This window comes from Neltuma alba, unplaced genomic scaffold, assembly GCF_004799145.2.
Source record: "Neltuma alba isolate B1F8T4 unplaced genomic scaffold, ASM479914v2 tig00003893_pilon, whole genome shotgun sequence".
Taxonomy (NCBI): domain Eukaryota; kingdom Viridiplantae; phylum Streptophyta; class Magnoliopsida; order Fabales; family Fabaceae; genus Neltuma; species Neltuma alba.
This window is the reverse complement of record NW_021633470.1, coordinates 48,062-64,817: the sequence shown is the minus strand read 5'-3', so window position 1 is coordinate 64,817 and position 16,756 is coordinate 48,062. Positions and strand designations below refer to the sequence as shown.

At 38.4% G+C, this 16,756-nt stretch overlaps 3 protein-coding genes across 4 annotated transcripts; 1 reads left to right on the top strand and 2 right to left on the bottom strand.

Moving 5' to 3' along the window:
* The first annotated feature begins 1,132 nt into the window (after positions 1 to 1,132).
* LOC114742967 (probable protein phosphatase 2C 40) lies at positions 1,133 to 4,822 on the top strand. 2 transcript variants are annotated; one of them, XM_028931197.1, is made up of 4 exons: positions 1,133 to 1,439; positions 2,640 to 3,810; positions 4,013 to 4,277; positions 4,419 to 4,822. In XM_028931197.1, the coding sequence occupies exons 2-4, from the start codon at positions 2,650 to 2,652 to the stop codon at positions 4,544 to 4,546; spliced, it is 1,554 nt and encodes a 517-aa protein (XP_028787030.1). In that variant the 5' UTR covers positions 1,133 to 1,439; positions 2,640 to 2,649; the 3' UTR covers positions 4,547 to 4,822. The 2 variants fall into 2 exon arrangements, with proteins under 2 accessions (XP_028787030.1, XP_028787031.1); XM_028931198.1 differs by lacking the exon at positions 1,133 to 1,439 and adding an exon at positions 2,144 to 2,181.
* Positions 4,823 to 7,166: 2,344 nt separating this feature from the next.
* On the bottom strand, positions 7,167 to 8,710 carry LOC114742806 (heavy metal-associated isoprenylated plant protein 35-like). The gene is made up of 3 exons (XM_028931018.1): positions 8,561 to 8,710; positions 8,390 to 8,465; positions 7,167 to 8,109 (listed from the first exon to the last, which is right to left on the bottom strand). The coding sequence occupies exons 1-3, from the start codon at positions 8,606 to 8,608 to the stop codon at positions 7,337 to 7,339; spliced, it is 897 nt and encodes a 298-aa protein (XP_028786851.1). The 5' UTR covers positions 8,609 to 8,710; the 3' UTR covers positions 7,167 to 7,336.
* A 2,446-nt stretch (positions 8,711 to 11,156) lies between these two features.
* On the bottom strand, positions 11,157 to 13,383 carry LOC114742918 (uncharacterized). Its single transcript, XM_028931144.1, has 7 exons — positions 13,129 to 13,383; positions 12,946 to 12,984; positions 12,673 to 12,726; positions 12,466 to 12,519; positions 11,745 to 11,798; positions 11,591 to 11,662; positions 11,157 to 11,476 (listed from the first exon to the last, which is right to left on the bottom strand). Exons 1-7 carry the CDS (start codon positions 13,171 to 13,173, stop codon positions 11,357 to 11,359), a joined length of 438 nt encoding a protein of 145 aa, XP_028786977.1. The 5' UTR covers positions 13,174 to 13,383; the 3' UTR covers positions 11,157 to 11,356.
* Positions 13,384 to 16,756: the final 3,373 nt, after the last annotated feature.

Below are 16,756 nucleotides of genomic sequence, written 5' to 3'. Positions count from 1 at the left end.
TAGTTGATAAGCGTTGCAGTCCATCTCTGGCTGGCTGTGTTAATTGTTGAATGAGTTCATGCACGTCGTGATCATTATGAATTTGAATAATGTCCATTTTCAGCTGAAAGGTTAATGAACGGTCACTCACCAAGCTAAATGGATGATAGTGGCAGGTCTTGGCACCTGGTGCATTCAACTTCCCAACAAATATGAGGTTGCAAATTTAGATGACAAAGTGGTCCATGTTAATTTGCGTACAATGCATAATTTAGACTGCTTTCTTTTCCTAGCAGCCGTCTATTCTTTTTTATGTGCCGAATAAGGATAATCATATTGACCAATTATTCTCACAATTGAAATTCACCCCAGTATTGTTAAATCAGTGTGTAAGGTTTGTCCCCCCTAAGCCAATTTTGCCCCACAGCTCAGCAACTTCTGGGGTTTTGTTTCAAAGTGAACAAAACTACACATAATTCACTCTTTTTAAAGTCCAAGGATGCGATGCCTTAGGATGATGGCAGAGCCAAGAGCATGATAAGAAGTGAAGAACCAAGGCAGGCTTTCAGGAAAAATTTTATTTTGGAATGGTTGGCTTTGGTTTGGCTCTCACACTTTAGGAAACAAATCGGCGCAAAAGTTAACTGAATAATTGATGGTGGAACCAAACGTTGCACTGTTCAATTCACACGCAGCATCTATACAGCATGAGTATCCTATTCCAATTCCCTAACACGGTTTACCTGTTAACATTATTACCAATAAATTTGCCACAAACATCATCGCCAAAGAAGTTCATATTCTTACTCAATCCTCCCTCCCATATGATCTGAAATATAGAGAATCTGGCGTCCCACGGCGCATCTAAGTCTAAAATAGGTCTTAATGGAGGGCTTTTGGGTAGGATTTAGCAAATGGACGAGATGGAGCCAAAGAAATTGTTATTTGACCAGGCAAGGATAACACGGTAATTTCCCAAGTCAACGTCACTTTCCACAAGCCACAACATTAGATTTATGAGAACGCAGATATGTGCAAGTGTTCAACTCAAAAAATGTGCAAGTGTCCGTGTTGGAATGAAACTCAGAAAAAAAAACGGACTTTACCGATAAACAGGGAATCGACAAAAGAGACCAAAACGTGAGCCACGGAAAAATGCTTCTAAATTGAGCAGACCCTTCTCTACCATCCAATGCCCTCATGTAAAGCGCCGCTTTTGGGTGCCACTTCGATACAGATTCTCCACTCACACTCCTTTTCACTCTCCCACACATCTTCTACATCAAAATTTTCTCAGAGATCTTCTCCAGCCTTCTGATTTGCTTTTACTATGCAAAGTCACACTTTCATTCCCTCTGCTTCATTCTGCTTCTATATATATGCACGTCGCTGTATGTAAGTTGCTGCATTCTGATTTCGTCGTCTCTCTTGTCTCCGTGTGCCTTGTTGAGGATCAACTGGTAAGTGGGATTTCGTTCTCTATGCTGTATATTTTGTTTTAGTAACGGTTATGCTCGAACTTGGCGTTTAATCTTTCTTTTTTTTTTTTCTTTTGCGAAATAGTTGGCTTTTGAATTGAAATAAAGGACAAAGGGTATACTTGTTTGGATTTTTTGTTAAAGAAGCTTTAATGGCATTCTAATCAGAAGTTATGTGTTTGTTGAAAGAATCACTGGATGTGAACTGTCAACAAAACGAGCATCGGGTAATTTTATCTCGAGTTTCTTACGCTCTAGTTTTTGTCAACTGAACTCTTACATCAAGCGGCAATACTCACGGTCTGATGATATGGATCATCTCTCTGAAGCTTTGGTTCTGACTTCTGAGAGGGAGAAAGTGTTGGAAAGAAGGTCATTGAGGTTTGATTGACATGACGCTATGTCTATAGAATTCAGTGTCTGCCTGTCCATTTTCTCGCTGCACCATGTACGGAAAGTCCTTTGGGCTCAATTCAATCATAGCTTAATCAACTTTCTTTTTCTTTTTCTTTTTCTCGGGAGTGTGGGGTGGTGGTGTGGTCTTTATAAAATCCTGAGGTCTATATTCTGGTTTAAGTATTGTTAACGACATCTCATTATTTTATTCCTGATGGGAAAACATTTTGGTTTTTTTTTTTTTTTTCGTTGGAGAGGAACGCCGCAATGGCATCGGCACCAACTCTTGCACAATATTTGACAGTTGGCTTAGAGTATGACTTAAGAGGTGCATTGTTTTTCTGGTTATAAAGAAGGTACAAGGCTTTGGGAGTAGTGAGGTTACCGGACCTAGATCCATCTAGGACCACTGACACTTGTGTCCAGAGAAGGTGTCACTTGAATCAAGACTCTAGGGCCTAAAATGTACTTGATGAATATTTAGATCTATTGAAGAGCTCCGTTGAGCATGATATTTTTCCCTCGATTTTTGTTTTTATCGACATGATAGTTGCACTCCGATCATGAGATGCAAGCTTTGAAATTCTATTGAATGAACAATCTGTTCTTTGGGCGTCTCTAAGTTATATTGGGCAGGTCATTTTATTAAAGTTTTCTGTCTGGTAAAATGGCTGTCTTAGCGTAGATTATAAGTTCAATAACATGTCATAAATCATAGTAAGTTTTTCTATACATTTAGATGCCTGTGGTATTGATGACGTTTGACAATGGATTTCTTTCAAACAGGAGATCAAGCATGCTTAGTCCTGAAGGAGAACTTCAAATTAGTTTTGGCTATCAATGTAGTAGTAAAAGAAGTATACCTTGTGAGGTTGCCAAAGGCTATAACATTCTACCTGAAGTAATTCACAGAACAAGCAGTTTCTCTTGCTTGTCTGGTGCAGCCTTGAGTGCAAATGCTACGTTAGCTAACACAAACATCTGCAATGGTGTGATAGGAGAAGAAATACTTCCAACTTGGGACTCACCTAATTCATTCCGCAAGGTACCCTCTTCTCCAAGTCTTTCAAGGTTGGATATATTGTCATCTTCTCTCCACAGTAATTTGTCAAACTTAAGTTGCAGTCCATCCCCTCCAAGTGAAATGCTTGACTATGACTCTTGTACATTAAAACCCATGAGCGCTCCTTCCAAGAGTGAAGGTTTCCTTAATGCCATGGAAGTCCAAGCAGCAGGGGGAGCTGCTGGTGAAGATAGAGTCCAAGCAGTCTGTTCTGAAGAAAATGGCTGGCTCTTTTGTGCAGTTTATGATGGCTTTAATGGTAGAGATGCTGCCGACTTTCTGGCTGGTACTCTGTATGACACCATTGTATCTAACTTTAATATATTGTACTGGGAATCTGAGCCAGATTCCATCAAAGCTTCTAATGATGTGGGTTTGGGTGGATCCTGTAAGTTGGATGATAATCTTATTGTTCATGAGGAGCAATCTCTGTCAAAACTCGAGGGAAACAACAATTCTTATCATGGCTGTTTGGCAAAGAGTAACCTATCTGCTAAGGTAGGAGTGCCTTATAAATCATTTTCAGATGGGGTGCTTGATAGCCTTGAACGCTCTCTTAGCCAGGTTGAGAATGATTTCTTGTACATGGTTGAACAGGAAATGGGGGAACGGCCTGATTTAGTTTCTATTGGATCTTGTGTTTTACTAGTGCTTCTTCATGGGAATGACTTATACACACTTAATTTAGGTGACAGCAAAGCTGTATTAGCAACACGTAATACAAGAGGCAAACTTCAAGCTATCCAGCTCACAGAAAGTCATACAGTTGAAAATGACATTGAAAGAGCTCGACTCCTGGCTGATCACCCAGATGATCCTAAAGTCATTATAGGAGGAAAAGTGAAAGGAAAACTGAAGGTTACTCGTGCTTTAGGAGTAGGTTACTTGAAAAAGGTACTACTAATTAATTGGCAAAAATTAGGAAGTTTTGGACATTTAGCACATGAAGCTACTAATTAGAGTGATTGAATGGAGGTGTTAGTCGTTCCTACTGAGTTCTCTGCTTCTTCAACGCATAATTTATCTTACAGAATAGGAAAAAGAACTGTCCTACCAAACAAGTAGATTTGATTTTTCTTATTATCTTCCTGTGCAGAAATGTCTGAATGATGCACTGATGGGAATCCTTCGAGTCCGAGATCTTACAAGCCCTCCATATATTTCCTCTCAACCATCAATGAATGTGCATGAGATCTCAAACTCTGATCAGTTTGTGATAGTAGGAAGTGATGGCTTATTTGACTTCTTTAGTAACGATGAGGCTGTGGAGCTTGTTGAGTCCTATATCTTGAGCAATCCATTTGGTGATCCAGCTAAGTTTCTTATCGAGCAGCTTTTAGCAAGAGCAGCCAATTCCGCAGGTCATTTTGTGAAGTCTTATCCTATCTTCTTCTTGTCCCCCTCCCCCCCCCCCCCCCAAAAAAAAAAAAATCGTTCATTTTGTGATAGTATGTGTCTTGTTTGATGAATGGTTAGAAGATAGCTAAGCAAGGCTCATGCAGGTTTCAGCATGGAAGAGTTGATGAATGTTCCGGCTGGGAGGAGGAGGAGGTACCATGATGACGTGACCGTGATTGTGATCATTCTTGGGATGAATCATCGGACTTCAAAGGCATCAACTTTTATCTAAGCTTTCAAGAAGTATTTCCCAGGGTCTCATAAGTGTATATATCTAGTATTAGAACCCAGAATCATCAGGCCTTGTTATATGCAAAATTTGTTTGCTATGTATCGTCATTTTGCTCGAAAATCCAAGAAATGTAAACGTGTGTGTGTTTCCCTAAAGCATGCAAATTTAAGCAATGTGGAAGTGTCGAGATTTAAGAGTAGAAAAATCGGATAAGGACCCATTTTCCTAATCTCATTTGTCTCCAACTACAAACACGAACAGAATCTATGTTGTCCATACCTTGAGCCAAGTTTTCATGGTATTTTTAAATTCAAGGTCCATAAAAATCTTCGTTCCTAAACAAAAGAAATTATCTAAGATCACTACGAAGAAAACCAAAGTGTGAATATTTCTGCTCTTTGTATATGATGGACTTGGATTTTTTTTTGGACGTATGTTCCGTAATGAATTAGGATATTTTACTTTTCAAATTATGCTAAAACTTTCACACAAATAAGATATATAATTTGATGTATTAGGTATGTCTATACGGTAATAACCCATCAGTGTTCAGAATTCAGCGAACGATTAATGAATCTGATAGATTTTATTCATGTGCAGACCTTTTTTTTTTGGAAGTCTCAGCCTTAAGTAGTCCCATCTACGCAACTGAGTTCTGTTTGCTTTTATTCAATGTGACGCCACTTGTTTCAGCTTGCTCCACCTTTTTATCTTCTCGGGCTTCAAGCTTCTGATAATAAACTACAACAGACACACGCTCGTTGCTTTAGTGCTTTTTGCACTTTATTTTTCCCATTGATGTTCGCACTGCCTTTGGTAACCAAAATCACTCACATGGCAGGCCGCCTCCACATTCTATGCACGTATGCTGTTTTTGCCACCTCACGTCAAAACTTCTAACTGTTTAAGTTCATAGGAGATCAGTATTGTAACTGTTAAGTTAATCGTTCATTGATGACTAATTTAAGATCTTAGAATTATGTTATTGACAAGTAAATATAAGTAATTGTGGTCTGACAAGGTTTCGGCCTTTGAGGTGTAAATGCGATGCCAAAATGGTTGGCCTTAAAATGAGATTTGGCAAACAAAAAGTGAACTTCACTTTGTGATATGTTGCAACTATGCTAAAGATGGACTCATGGACCAGTAGCTAAAATCAAGAACCACCATTTTTTTTTTCTCTTTTTGTCCAATCCCGCATCTTGTTGCCAGAATGACAAATTACCAACACTAGTATTCTCCCACACGTACGCATTAATTATTCTGCTTCTGACCTTGGCGCCGAATGTCAACAAAGGATTAGTACTTTGGGTATAAGATGCTAATTCAAGTAAAGTCATCTCCTTCCGATCATTCCACATCGACGAAAGCTGGTAATACTGTTGGTTTCTCATCTATATCAGCAAGCGTCACTTCTATCACAGAATCTCGTAATGACTAGTAATTTTTCTCAGAAAATGAACATTTGCCCATTAATTTCAGACGGCTAAAAAAATCCCTAGATTGCAGCAAGGTGTAAGCTAGAAAAGCTTTTAAATACAGGGACCTGGCCATGGTTTCGTTATGGTATACGACGTATAACGCAGCCATGAAGTATACAATAAACTATTTTAAAGTGAAAAATACCGACATGCAGTGGCCGAAATGAATTTACAGGGTTAATATAATTTTTGATCATTTAAGTTTGGTCTTATTTTGATTTTGATCCTTTAAGTTTTAAACTATAGGTTTTCGTCCATCAAGAGGCAAAATGATTTATGTTTTTAGTAGATTATAAGGACTAATGTTATAAATATAAATAAAATTAAAAAACGAAGGCCAAAATAAAAGTAAATTTAAAGAACTAAAATTTATATAAATTCTTTATAATTTCTATATAGAAGTCCGCAAAGCCCCGCAAACTAACGCCAGAAATCACGGGTCACCCGATGTTGAAAAATTAACGCAGTCCTGGCTCCCTGCAATGAATGCTATCTGGTAATAGTAACTATTTTTTCTTCCGACTAGTAGGAACTATACTGTTTAGTTAGCTTTCACCAAGCGTTGCATTTTGTTTCTAAAGTGTGCTTGATTAAAGTCATTGCCTTGAATAATGAGATGATTCGCTTGGTAGCATATGGATGTATTAGGCTTGTCTTGGTGCCCATTTCAGTGTAAAGCAAATTTCTTCCGCGTGTCACCCAATAGCAAGCCTTTTGATCAGTTTTCTGCTTCTGACTCATACTTTCCCTCCTACGTATCATTCTCTGTTTTATCTTTTCATCCTTCAAGATACACACTGGATTAGCTCTTGAAACATTAAGCATAAGCGGATGTCAACCTTCACTCTTTCTGCTTTTTAACGTAAAACAATGTCAACCTTCTTCTGTTAAATCCATGATCTGTTTTCTTACAAAAAAGTGCTTTAATTTGAATATGGTGCCTGAACATTTTACTACTAGTAGAGACTGCAATATGAGATACCTATACGGGGCAGTCAAAGTTTGAGTGGAATATATTAAGCACATTATTCTATTCTCAACTATGAGGCCGTGAAGGAATAGTTTAGATTTTGTCGGGTACACTTTGAGATCACATGAACGTCAAGGTTACCATATTAAAACATGACGATAGAAATCCATTTGTGGGGAAGACTACATCATGTACACTCTGGTCCAGAACCAAAATAACCTACTAACAAAGTATCAAACCAACGCTAAATAATATCCCACGATTTGTATTTCCTTACGTTACACAATCAGCACTCCAAAACTATCTCTGGCCATTCACATTCTCTTCCCTTCCAATTCTTCACATAATGGAACATCCATTGGCATTTTCGTCGCTGAAAATCTCAAAGGAAACCAACGGTGCAGATTGCAGCTGGTAAACTTCATGGTCTAGGCCTGCGTGCATGTAGGGTAATGATGGAACATAGAAAGATGAATGACCACCCATTCTTCCCGTTGGATATGATCTATACGGCGTTAGATAAGCCGTAGGAGGATTATAGGTTTCAGGGTAAGTGTGTGATTGCTGATGTGTAGGGTTGGGATTCATTTGCCCAGGAGTCTGGAATTCAGTGTGTGCAGGTGCAGGTATTGAATTCGACCGATTGTTACCACCACCCCCACCACCGGCTTTGTTTTTCTTCTTTTTACCAGAGCCCCCTCCGCCGCTTTTATTGGCGGCGTCTCCACTTCCTCCCCCTTTATGGCCGTCCGCTGGAGTCTGATTACCAGCCGGAGGAATAACCGTTGTGTTGGCGCCAATTTTCGACTCGCTGGTTTTGCTTTTGTTGTTGTTGTTGTCACAGTTGGCAGCACTTTCAAGTCCCTTGTTTTTGTCGGTGTTGGGGTTTGATTCGGATTTATCAGTGGAATGGCTGTCCCTGTTTTCTGGGCCTTTTTGTTCTTTCTTTTTCTTTGCTTTCCCGGAAGATTTTCCCTTTCCGGTCACATTTTCCGGCCATATTTCGGCATGTTTACCTGCTTTGATCAGCTTTCCAATCAGGATGTCAACGCCAACACTTCCAATGACCGTTACTTTCTGTTGCTGCTGGTCGATTGTTGTCATGAAAACACCTGTAAAAGCAACAACGTTCCATGAAATCTCTGTTATTGTTACCATCATGAAAAGAAACTCCAGGTTAGAGAAAACTCATGAGTAAGGATTTGGGTTAACTTGGCAAAGTTAGGAGCTTCATAATCTGGTCATGCATGGGAAAAAGAACAAGGAAGGAAGAAGCCAAGCAGAGGCATAGTACTGAAGAAAGAGTGGAACTTTCGAGCCATTTTCCTGTTTTAGCGTATCCAGAACAGACAGAAGAGAAGAATTTTCTACTCAAGCTTAATTTGTTTGTACCATCAATTCTCTGTAGAACTTTCTTGACTTTCCTCCTGCATCCTTCGCAGTGGATAGGAACTTTCAAGAACCATGTCTGAGAAACAGAGAGAAGAAAAACTAAGCTTCGGACTTGAGAAGAGATAAGGGAGCTAAATTTAGATTAGGGTGTGATTCTGGGTTTGTAATTACCTGATACTTCAAAATTTGAGAGGCAGCTTCAGCAGATTTTGCATCCATCGCACTAGAGAAAGAGAAGTGACTTTGGAGGAATGGTGAGCAGTGGAGCAAGTGGAAACTTGAAATTATAGAGAAGAAGAGGACTAGAAGAGTGAAGTGGGGCTTAAAAAAGAAGGGAAAATGCCAAGAATGTACTCTGTAATATGTACTCCGTAAGGGAGCAAAGTGCGCAGGCCTGGATGACCATCAAAGTATAATACGACAATGACAGAAGAACACATCGTTTCCATCTTTTTGCAATTCCACCATTATTTTTCTCATACATATGCTTATGCCCTTTATTACCCAAGACCCTCCAGTATTATTATAGCGTTTTTATTATTCCTTTTTATCTATCCTCCCCTTGATTTTTTGTCCATTATGGATGTTGTAAGCTTTTGTTTTCTTCTGATGGCAAGTGATTTGTTATCCATGAACCTGGTTTTAATTCTTCCAGATAAGATTCTTCCGGGAGGATAAAAAATCGCGAGTTCTCGTATTGAATATATATTTTGTTGGATTGAGACTAGGTTATCTTGCCACTCACACCCTCCAAGTTTCCTTTATTTGCATGAAAGTGGATGCATCAAAACAATCTTTTTAGGGTTTGACTGATTGAATAGGACCACTCCGCCTCCCTAAATTTGGGCCCCCATCATTTTCTAGGAAAATTTAAAAAAGGAAGGAAAGGACAATTTTGCTTGGAGGGGGGAAATAAGGGAACCAAGGAATAGAGGAGAGGACAAGGTAAAAAGCGCCAATGGGTGTGGGGAAAGAAGAGGAGAAGAATATTTGCCCAGAAGGAACCTCTTTGAATGCTCTCTCACTTTGGTCATAAATCACTTCAATTCACCTACTTGCCTCCATTTACTTCAGCCCCAGAAGCAAAGCAAAGGACTGGTCTTCTCTCTAGTACCAAAATCTAAACCATCCCATCTCAGCTAATCTATCCACCTACCAGAACATAATCAATTCTGAGTAGGGGCATTTATGGCCAATATCAAATTCTCTGAAAAAAGAAAAAACGAGTTGTGATTTTAAAAATATTAAATTAAAATAAACGTGGTTGAGCAAAGTTGAATCCCGGCATATCATTTTTAGATCTTCTAGTTCCATATGCGTCAAAAACTTGTTACGATGAAAATATCGTCCTCCTATTTCTCACCATAGAACGTTCACAATATGCATTAATTTGTAATTGTGCACACATTTCCGGCTTCTTGACTGTAATACAAATATACAATGGTATAAATAGAATGAAAAAAATACAACTAAAATAAGATAAAAGGTACTATTGTACTAGGAACATGTAATATGGGATTATAGTTTTGAGCTAACAATTTAAAACCAGAAGTTTCGAATATTGTACGAAAAATAAATTAGTAAACCAAGTTATAAAGTTGAAATCATGTCAATTTTTTAATATTAAGCGAGGACACAACTTAAAATGTACAGTTTTATGGCAACTTCTAAAATATTTTTAGGTTGGATTCGTTTTCGTGACATCAACTATTTTTATGTGAATATTAAGAAAAACAAAGATTTGGGATCTAGAGGTGATGACTTACGATTGAGGGAGGTCATGGGTCCACATAATCGCGCATATATTCTGCAGTCCATCAGTAACTGGGTGGGGTAGTCCCCATGCCTTCACAGTTCTCGTTTTCCCTCCCCACAGAAATGCACTTTTCCTAAGCACGCTTTCAACATAAGCTTTTAGTGTCATATATTAAGATCGGTTAAGCAGAAGGGGATTTTTGACGAAGTTATTGAAAAATAAAACAGACAATGTATAATTTTATTCATATTGCATCAAATTTTGAATTGTGTGTATAAAAATATAAATGTAGAATACACGCATCCCAGCCCCAAGTTGCATTACATGTGGGTAGGTAGAGAGATGTAATTATTAGGGGTCAATCGTGACTTTTGCTTTGGGCTTCACAACTGAGCAAGGAGGGGCGTACATACAAATTAATAGTAACTGATGCATCTTTGTTGAATAGTATTAGTACTTGGATCATAAGTACATGAAAACCAAACCCTTTCTGTTTCCAAACGTTAACTTATTTCTTCAATCAGAAGTTCACTTCACCCACTGACATAGGCAACTTTAATTATTACGCAAATCATTAAATGATGAGAGATCTCACTCGCATTATGCCACCGGTACATACACGGACCTGAACCCCCTGTGTTTTTAATGCCATAACCTCAATCCGTACAACTCAACATTAATTCAAGACAGACTAAACTTTCTTACGATTTCGATCTACTCAATACAACCCGTTTCCAGCATTCACAAACTACAAAATTCAGTTCATTCTCAAAACTTGAACCCAGAGACGCCAAATTACGCTCTCTGCGTGACCTTATTCATGAACAGCTAGGTAGCAGAGGTAGAGGCAGCAAAAAAATGACTTGAAGGAGGCATGAGATGTGAACGGAGTTGGAAGGAAATTAAAATGGTAATGGGCCGATCCATAGAGAGATAATTCAATTGCCACTAAAGTAATAACACGCCAGCTTTATATTTCCACATGAAAGTAAATGGAGGCATACCGGGTTGATTGCATTATAATGAAGGCAGAACAGCAGAACTTAGTATTGATTGCATTATAAAATCTCGTTCTATCCCCAGCAAACAGGTTGGACTCATTCTTACTCGACAAACACAACATAGAACTAACAATGTGAAGACACATAGTGTCACTCATTCATGTCCTCTTAGCGTATGCATTACTAATTGCAAATACAGATAACGCCCATTTAGTTTTCAGATAACTTAACAGCGTCCTCCTTGGTCGCCACCTCCTCCTCCTTGTCAGTTTTTTCAGTCTGTGTCTCCTTTGACTCTGCTTTCCCATCATCTCCAGAAACATCATTTAGCTGCAAAACAGCACCACCGTTTTACTATGCTTGGCAAACTTGATATTGGAAGTAAACCATGCAATTCTGAGAGAGAATTTTAAAGATAACACACTGCCAAATGCACAGGCTTACCCCCAAATTTCTTAAACTAGCAGTAACATCCTCTTGTTGCTGCTGAAGGGTTGTCCTCAGATCTTGAAATTCCTGGTTTTGATTTTGCAAATAAAATTCAAACAAATCTCATTTGAAAAAGAGCACATGAGGAGAACACTGAAATCAAACTTACTGTTCGGAGTTGCTCCACTTCAACATTGAGTGTCTTCTTGAGTTCAGAAAGCTCCTGCAAAACGGAAGAGAATGGTTGGGCTCCACTAACACAAAAAAATGGAAGAAACAACAGCTGGATTGAATCTAATAGCTTGAATAGATTTTAATGTGATGAACAATTTTTCCAAAATAAACACAGCGTATACAAATTCAGCAAAAGAGCATATTGCATGTCAATTTATAGATGCTATTGATAATTTTCCAAATCAGCACCACTGCACTAGGGTATTCAAGGAACAGCTTTATAATGCAGATGTACCATTAAACCAAAAACAAATCAACAAGTGATATCGTTCATGGTGTGTGTGGGGAAGATTTACTCTTCTAATAATCGTCCATCAAATGCGATGTGTACCAAATGTTTTGCAATAAGCACAATAAAGGCGCTTAACATGAAAAATGAATGAATGAAATTTTTTAAACAATTATACCATCATGAAAAGAATTAATAGTATAAAACCCCTTTAATTATCTTCAAGACATATACATTGCATTTGATGGTAGTTGGGGCCGAGGGAACCGGAAAGAAAGAGAGTCCGAACATAAATTTTCAGATTTAGATATGTCATATACTATATGGGCAAATAAACAACACGGAAGCAGTAATATGAAGTATAAACATAATGAAACAAAACTACGCAGCAAAATGCAGCGTTTTGCAGAGATTTATCGTCACTCACATCGCGATAGACCTTCACTTGCGTGTCTAGCTTTGACCTCCAATTGTGCAAATCCTAGTGACCAGGAATAGGAAGAATCAGCACCAAAAAGATAACAAATGCAGGATATGTAAAAAGTAAAATGCATAAAACAGGTTCAAATCGTTAGTTTTTGGACGTAATATCATTACAATACTTCGGATTTCGAAAAGATCCGGTAAATTTCACCTGTTTCAAGCTCTGAATTCTGTTCAGAAGCTCCGTTCTTGACTGGTTCAGCTCCTGGAATTGGGCACAGCAATTCGAAGAGTTCAAGATTATATCAAGTTAAATAGTTTTTTAACTATCATTTTGGCCCACCTAGCTAAATGACCTTAAAACAGAACCAACAAAAATTAAAGCTGCACATGTTTTGTTTTCTACGATCTCGAAGCACCAAACTCTTATCAAATGTTCAGATGCAATCTCACTTGACAGATAAACTAAAAATGAGAAACGTACCGCGATTTTGGATGAAATCGGAGCCGTGTTCTCCTTGGCCTGAGGCGAAAAAGATCAGAAAATTAACAATCGGCAATGAAGTCAAAAACTTTCAATCCTGAGCAACGACAAGCTGCAAGTTTCTTGATCCCTAATGAAAAATTGAGAAGGAGATGGAAAATAAAGCAGAAGAAAGGAGTTTACCGCTGACAATGGGGCAGGAGTTGCGGTGGATTCAGGCGAAGCCATTAGCGATCGGATTGGAACGTCCCGGAAAGTCCAATGCAAGATCTCTAGGGTTTGCTCCGAACAGTGTGTGGTGGTGGTACAACGTTGTGAGCTCAGAATCAGAGATGATGAGAATGAAACTCGGGGGACAATGTAAGTAAAGTCACAAACTACAGAAGAACTCAAATTTGAAAACTGATGATAAGATATGCTCCTCGGCGGGATATCAGAAACTGGCGACAGCGAAGTAATGAGAAGTGAGAACTTGACCTTATTTTCCGAATTTTTAATATTATTGATTATTAATTAATACTTAATTTTGCCCCAGTAAAAATAAAAATAATCGATATGTAGATTAAATTTATGTTTTTCCCCAAAACGAAGCAGTACAAAAGGTTGAATATGATTAGTTTGTATCGAATATATTTTTTTTATATTGAAATTTTTTTAATAAATTTTACGATAATTTAGATTTTTAACTTTTTTCTTGTAGAATTTGTAAAGCTATGGTTGTCTTTAATGTCATTTTCCCAGTCTCTAGGCTACTTTTCTGCAGTTGCGATGCCATAATATATTTTATTAATCGAATAAGAGAGATACATTCAAAAAAACATATAAATTCTTAAAACATTTGAATGACAGTTTAGAGGTTCGCAGCACGCACTTGTTTATGCATTTGAAATTCTTTCAGATCGTCTACGAGATTTTAAAATTGAGGATGGTTTATGAATTTTAAATTTATTTACGAGGTACTACTAGTCTACTAGTACTATTTTCTCCCTAAATCATCATGTGCGATAATTACCAGCCGCCTTCTTTGTGAGATTATGAAAGAATTGTGATCAGAGCTTGAAAATACGAAGCGTGGTTAGACAAAAATAATAATAATAATAATAAGGTGATTAATTTCTTATTTAAAAAAATTGTGTGTCGTGGCCTTTTTAAAAGAAGGAAAAGAAGAAGAAGAAGAATTAACTTACAATAAATACGCATTTGCACGCTGATTATATAATTAATATTGATAGTTCGAGGGGAAAAATTATAACTGTGAAAAACAAAATGAATAAAGTCTTATATTTAAAACAAATATAATACAATCTAATTTTTATATTGAAAACAACAGGAAGTTGTTGTATTTAAGTACGAGTAAAAAATTAGCCTATCAGGAGTAAAAGTAAAAGGCACTCGTCATTTTTATGCATCCATGGCAACGGAAGTAGCCGAGAAATAAGAAACAACACTTTTTTTTTCCCCCTCAACTGAACATGTAAATACTGATGACTGCTTAAAATTATATTTCTCATTACCAAATTAGAAGATGAATTGGTATACTTGTATGAAAAATCAGACGCGTCTTTAATTTCCTCCTCATTATATTTCTCAAACCATTGTACTTCCTGCTCCCATTTCTCTAGATATCAACTCCAAAACTTTTTCCCTCGTTTCCTCCCAATCCCATTGCCGGGATGGGCATGTTCTAATCCTGAGCTTTTTAGGATATTGATTGATTGATTGCACGTTAATTTTTATTTTCAGAGAGACATTGCGGCAAGAACTTAAATTCGATGCAAAGAACTGCATTCATGGCAGTAGATCTTTAAACCCACTTAAATTTTTTTTAAAAAGAGGGCAAACACTGCATCATCAAAAGGGAATTCTTCAAGCATGCATACAATACAAATAGAAGGAATAATTATTAGTTAGGAGGCTTCAGACAGGAACAAGTCAACAAAAGCACCGAAAAGGCAAAGCACGTACACAGTTTCCGCCTTCTGTCACTTTTTTTTTTTTTTTTTTAGGTGAAAAAAGGGCGAAGCCCAAAGACTAGAATAAAGGGATAAGAACAAGGGAACACAAAAGATAACTAACAGAGCGCGTCAGCGTCCGGAAGCCATATCTACATAAGCTTCCTCTCTTAGAATATTCTCCACAATACTGGGTGGGGAAGTCCAGCTCTTCCACCATTCAGGCAGATCCAGGCTCAGTGAAGCCAAGCGATCTGCACACCGGTTCCCTTCTCGATAGATATGTGTTATCTTCACTTGCCACTCCTTTAGCATCATGCTGCGAATCTGAGCAAATAACAAGAAGTCCCCATTGACCGTCTTCATGTCGTTTATTGCTTCCACAACTTGCCGAGCGTCGCACTCCACAACGACCTTCCTAAAACCCAGCCTCCAACATTCCTCTAGGCCTACTAAGACACTCTTAGCTTCAGCATTGGTCACACTGCAGTGATTAATTTTCATAGTAAATCCCCCCAGCCATTCCCCACCGTCACCCCTTATTACTCCACCGCATCCATTCAAGCCCTGGCAAGGCCCGGTTGCGTCCGTATTCAGCTTGCACCACCCTTTGTCTGGTACTATCCATTTGGTACTATTAGTTCTGTTACTCTGTTCTTCCAATAGTTCCTCTCCCCATTTATGTTGATAGCTCTCCAGTAAACTATATATGGTTCTCTCTGGTTTGAGAGGTAACTCAAAGTTGCTGTCATGTATGAGGAGGTTTCTCCATTTCCAGATCTGCCATAGTCCTACCGCAAATAATTGATCCCAGTTGAAGCCTTCTGAGTGCTTAACTTTTTGCAGAAGGTTTCCTGTCAGCCATTCTTCCCACTGTTGGCCAAAAAACTTGACTCTTTCCTGCCATGGTATAATTTTTCTCCATATGTGGGTTACATAAGGGCAGTCCCTTAATGCATGGAGAAGGTCCTCCTTCTTCTGGTTGCAAATCCCACACCATCCTTGACTCCCATCCCATTTACTTGTGATCTCCTTTGTAGGGAGTTTTTTATGGCATACTCTCCAGATGAATACCCGTATCCTTTGAGGTACCTTTAATTTCCAAACCTTCTTCCAGTTTCTTCCTTGTGGGAGTTGTTGTAGGCCCTTTAAGTTTTGATACATACTTGCGATTGAAAAGGCACCATTGCTCGTTAGCTTCCATGTTAGCTGCTTTATGTTTTGGTGGGTTGAGACATTAGTTTCAGAGATATTACTCTCAAACCTTTCCCATAGTTTTGTCATTTCTTTCCAGAGCCTTGAATCAGTATTCTTCGTGACAGGTCTTTCTCTGTTATTTGCCCCTCTTCCATACTTGCCTTGTAACACCTTAACCCATAGGGCGTTTGGTTCTTTATTCAATCTCCACAGTAGCTTGCATATGAATGCTTCATTCATTTCGTGCAGAGATCTTATACCCATCCCTCCATACTCTTTCTCTTTACACATCATTTCCCACCCTATAGCATGCCAGGTGTGCTTATCTCCTTCCTCTCCCCAAACAAATCGTCGCTGAGCTCTTTCCATATCCTCTAAGATGCATTTCGGCACTTTGTCATGTTGCATTGTATAAAGTGCCATAGAGCTCGTGACCGCTTTGACCAAGGTAATTCTTCCCGCCATAGAAAGACTTGATGCCTTCCAACCACCCAGCTTCTGCTTTAGTTTATCTACAATACTTGTGTATCGAGCTTTTCTTCTCCTTGGATAGGTGATATTTGCGCCAAGATATCTTCCAATCTCTTCCACCTCTTTGAACTGACTTCTGTGGCGTATGGCTCTCCTAGTGTGCACCGGGACATTTGGGGAGAAATAGATAA

Excerpts from the sequence above, each read along its gene's own strand:
- LOC114742967 (XM_028931197.1), top strand. The coding sequence starts at position 2,650 with ATGCTTAGTCCTGAAGGAGAACTTCAAATTAGTTTTGGCTATCAATGT. Across the intron at positions 3,811-4,012 it reads GAGTAGGTTACTTGAAAAAG|AAATGTCTGAATGATGCACT; the intron begins GTACTACTAATT and ends CTTCCTGTGCAG. Across the intron at positions 4,278-4,418 it reads AAGAGCAGCCAATTCCGCAG|GTTTCAGCATGGAAGAGTTG; the intron begins GTCATTTTGTGA and ends AGGCTCATGCAG.
- LOC114742806 (XM_028931018.1), bottom strand. The coding sequence starts at position 8,608 with ATGGATGCAAAATCTGCTGAAGCTGCCTCTCAAATTTTGAAGTATCAG. Across the intron at positions 8,466-8,560 it reads CTCAAATTTTGAAGTATCAG|ACATGGTTCTTGAAAGTTCC; the intron begins GTAATTACAAAC and ends TCTGTTTCTCAG. Across the intron at positions 8,110-8,389 it reads AGTTCTACAGAGAATTGATG|GTGTTTTCATGACAACAATC; the intron begins GTACAAACAAAT and ends TTGCTTTTACAG.
- LOC114742918 (XM_028931144.1), bottom strand. The coding sequence starts at position 13,173 with ATGGCTTCGCCTGAATCCACCGCAACTCCTGCCCCATTGTCAGCG. Across the intron at positions 11,799-12,465 it reads AAGTGAAGGTCTATCGCGAT|GAGCTTTCTGAACTCAAGAA; the intron begins GTGAGTGACGAT and ends TCCGTTTTGCAG. Across the intron at positions 11,477-11,590 it reads CTAGTTTAAGAAATTTGGGG|CTAAATGATGTTTCTGGAGA; the intron begins GTAAGCCTGTGC and ends GCTGTTTTGCAG.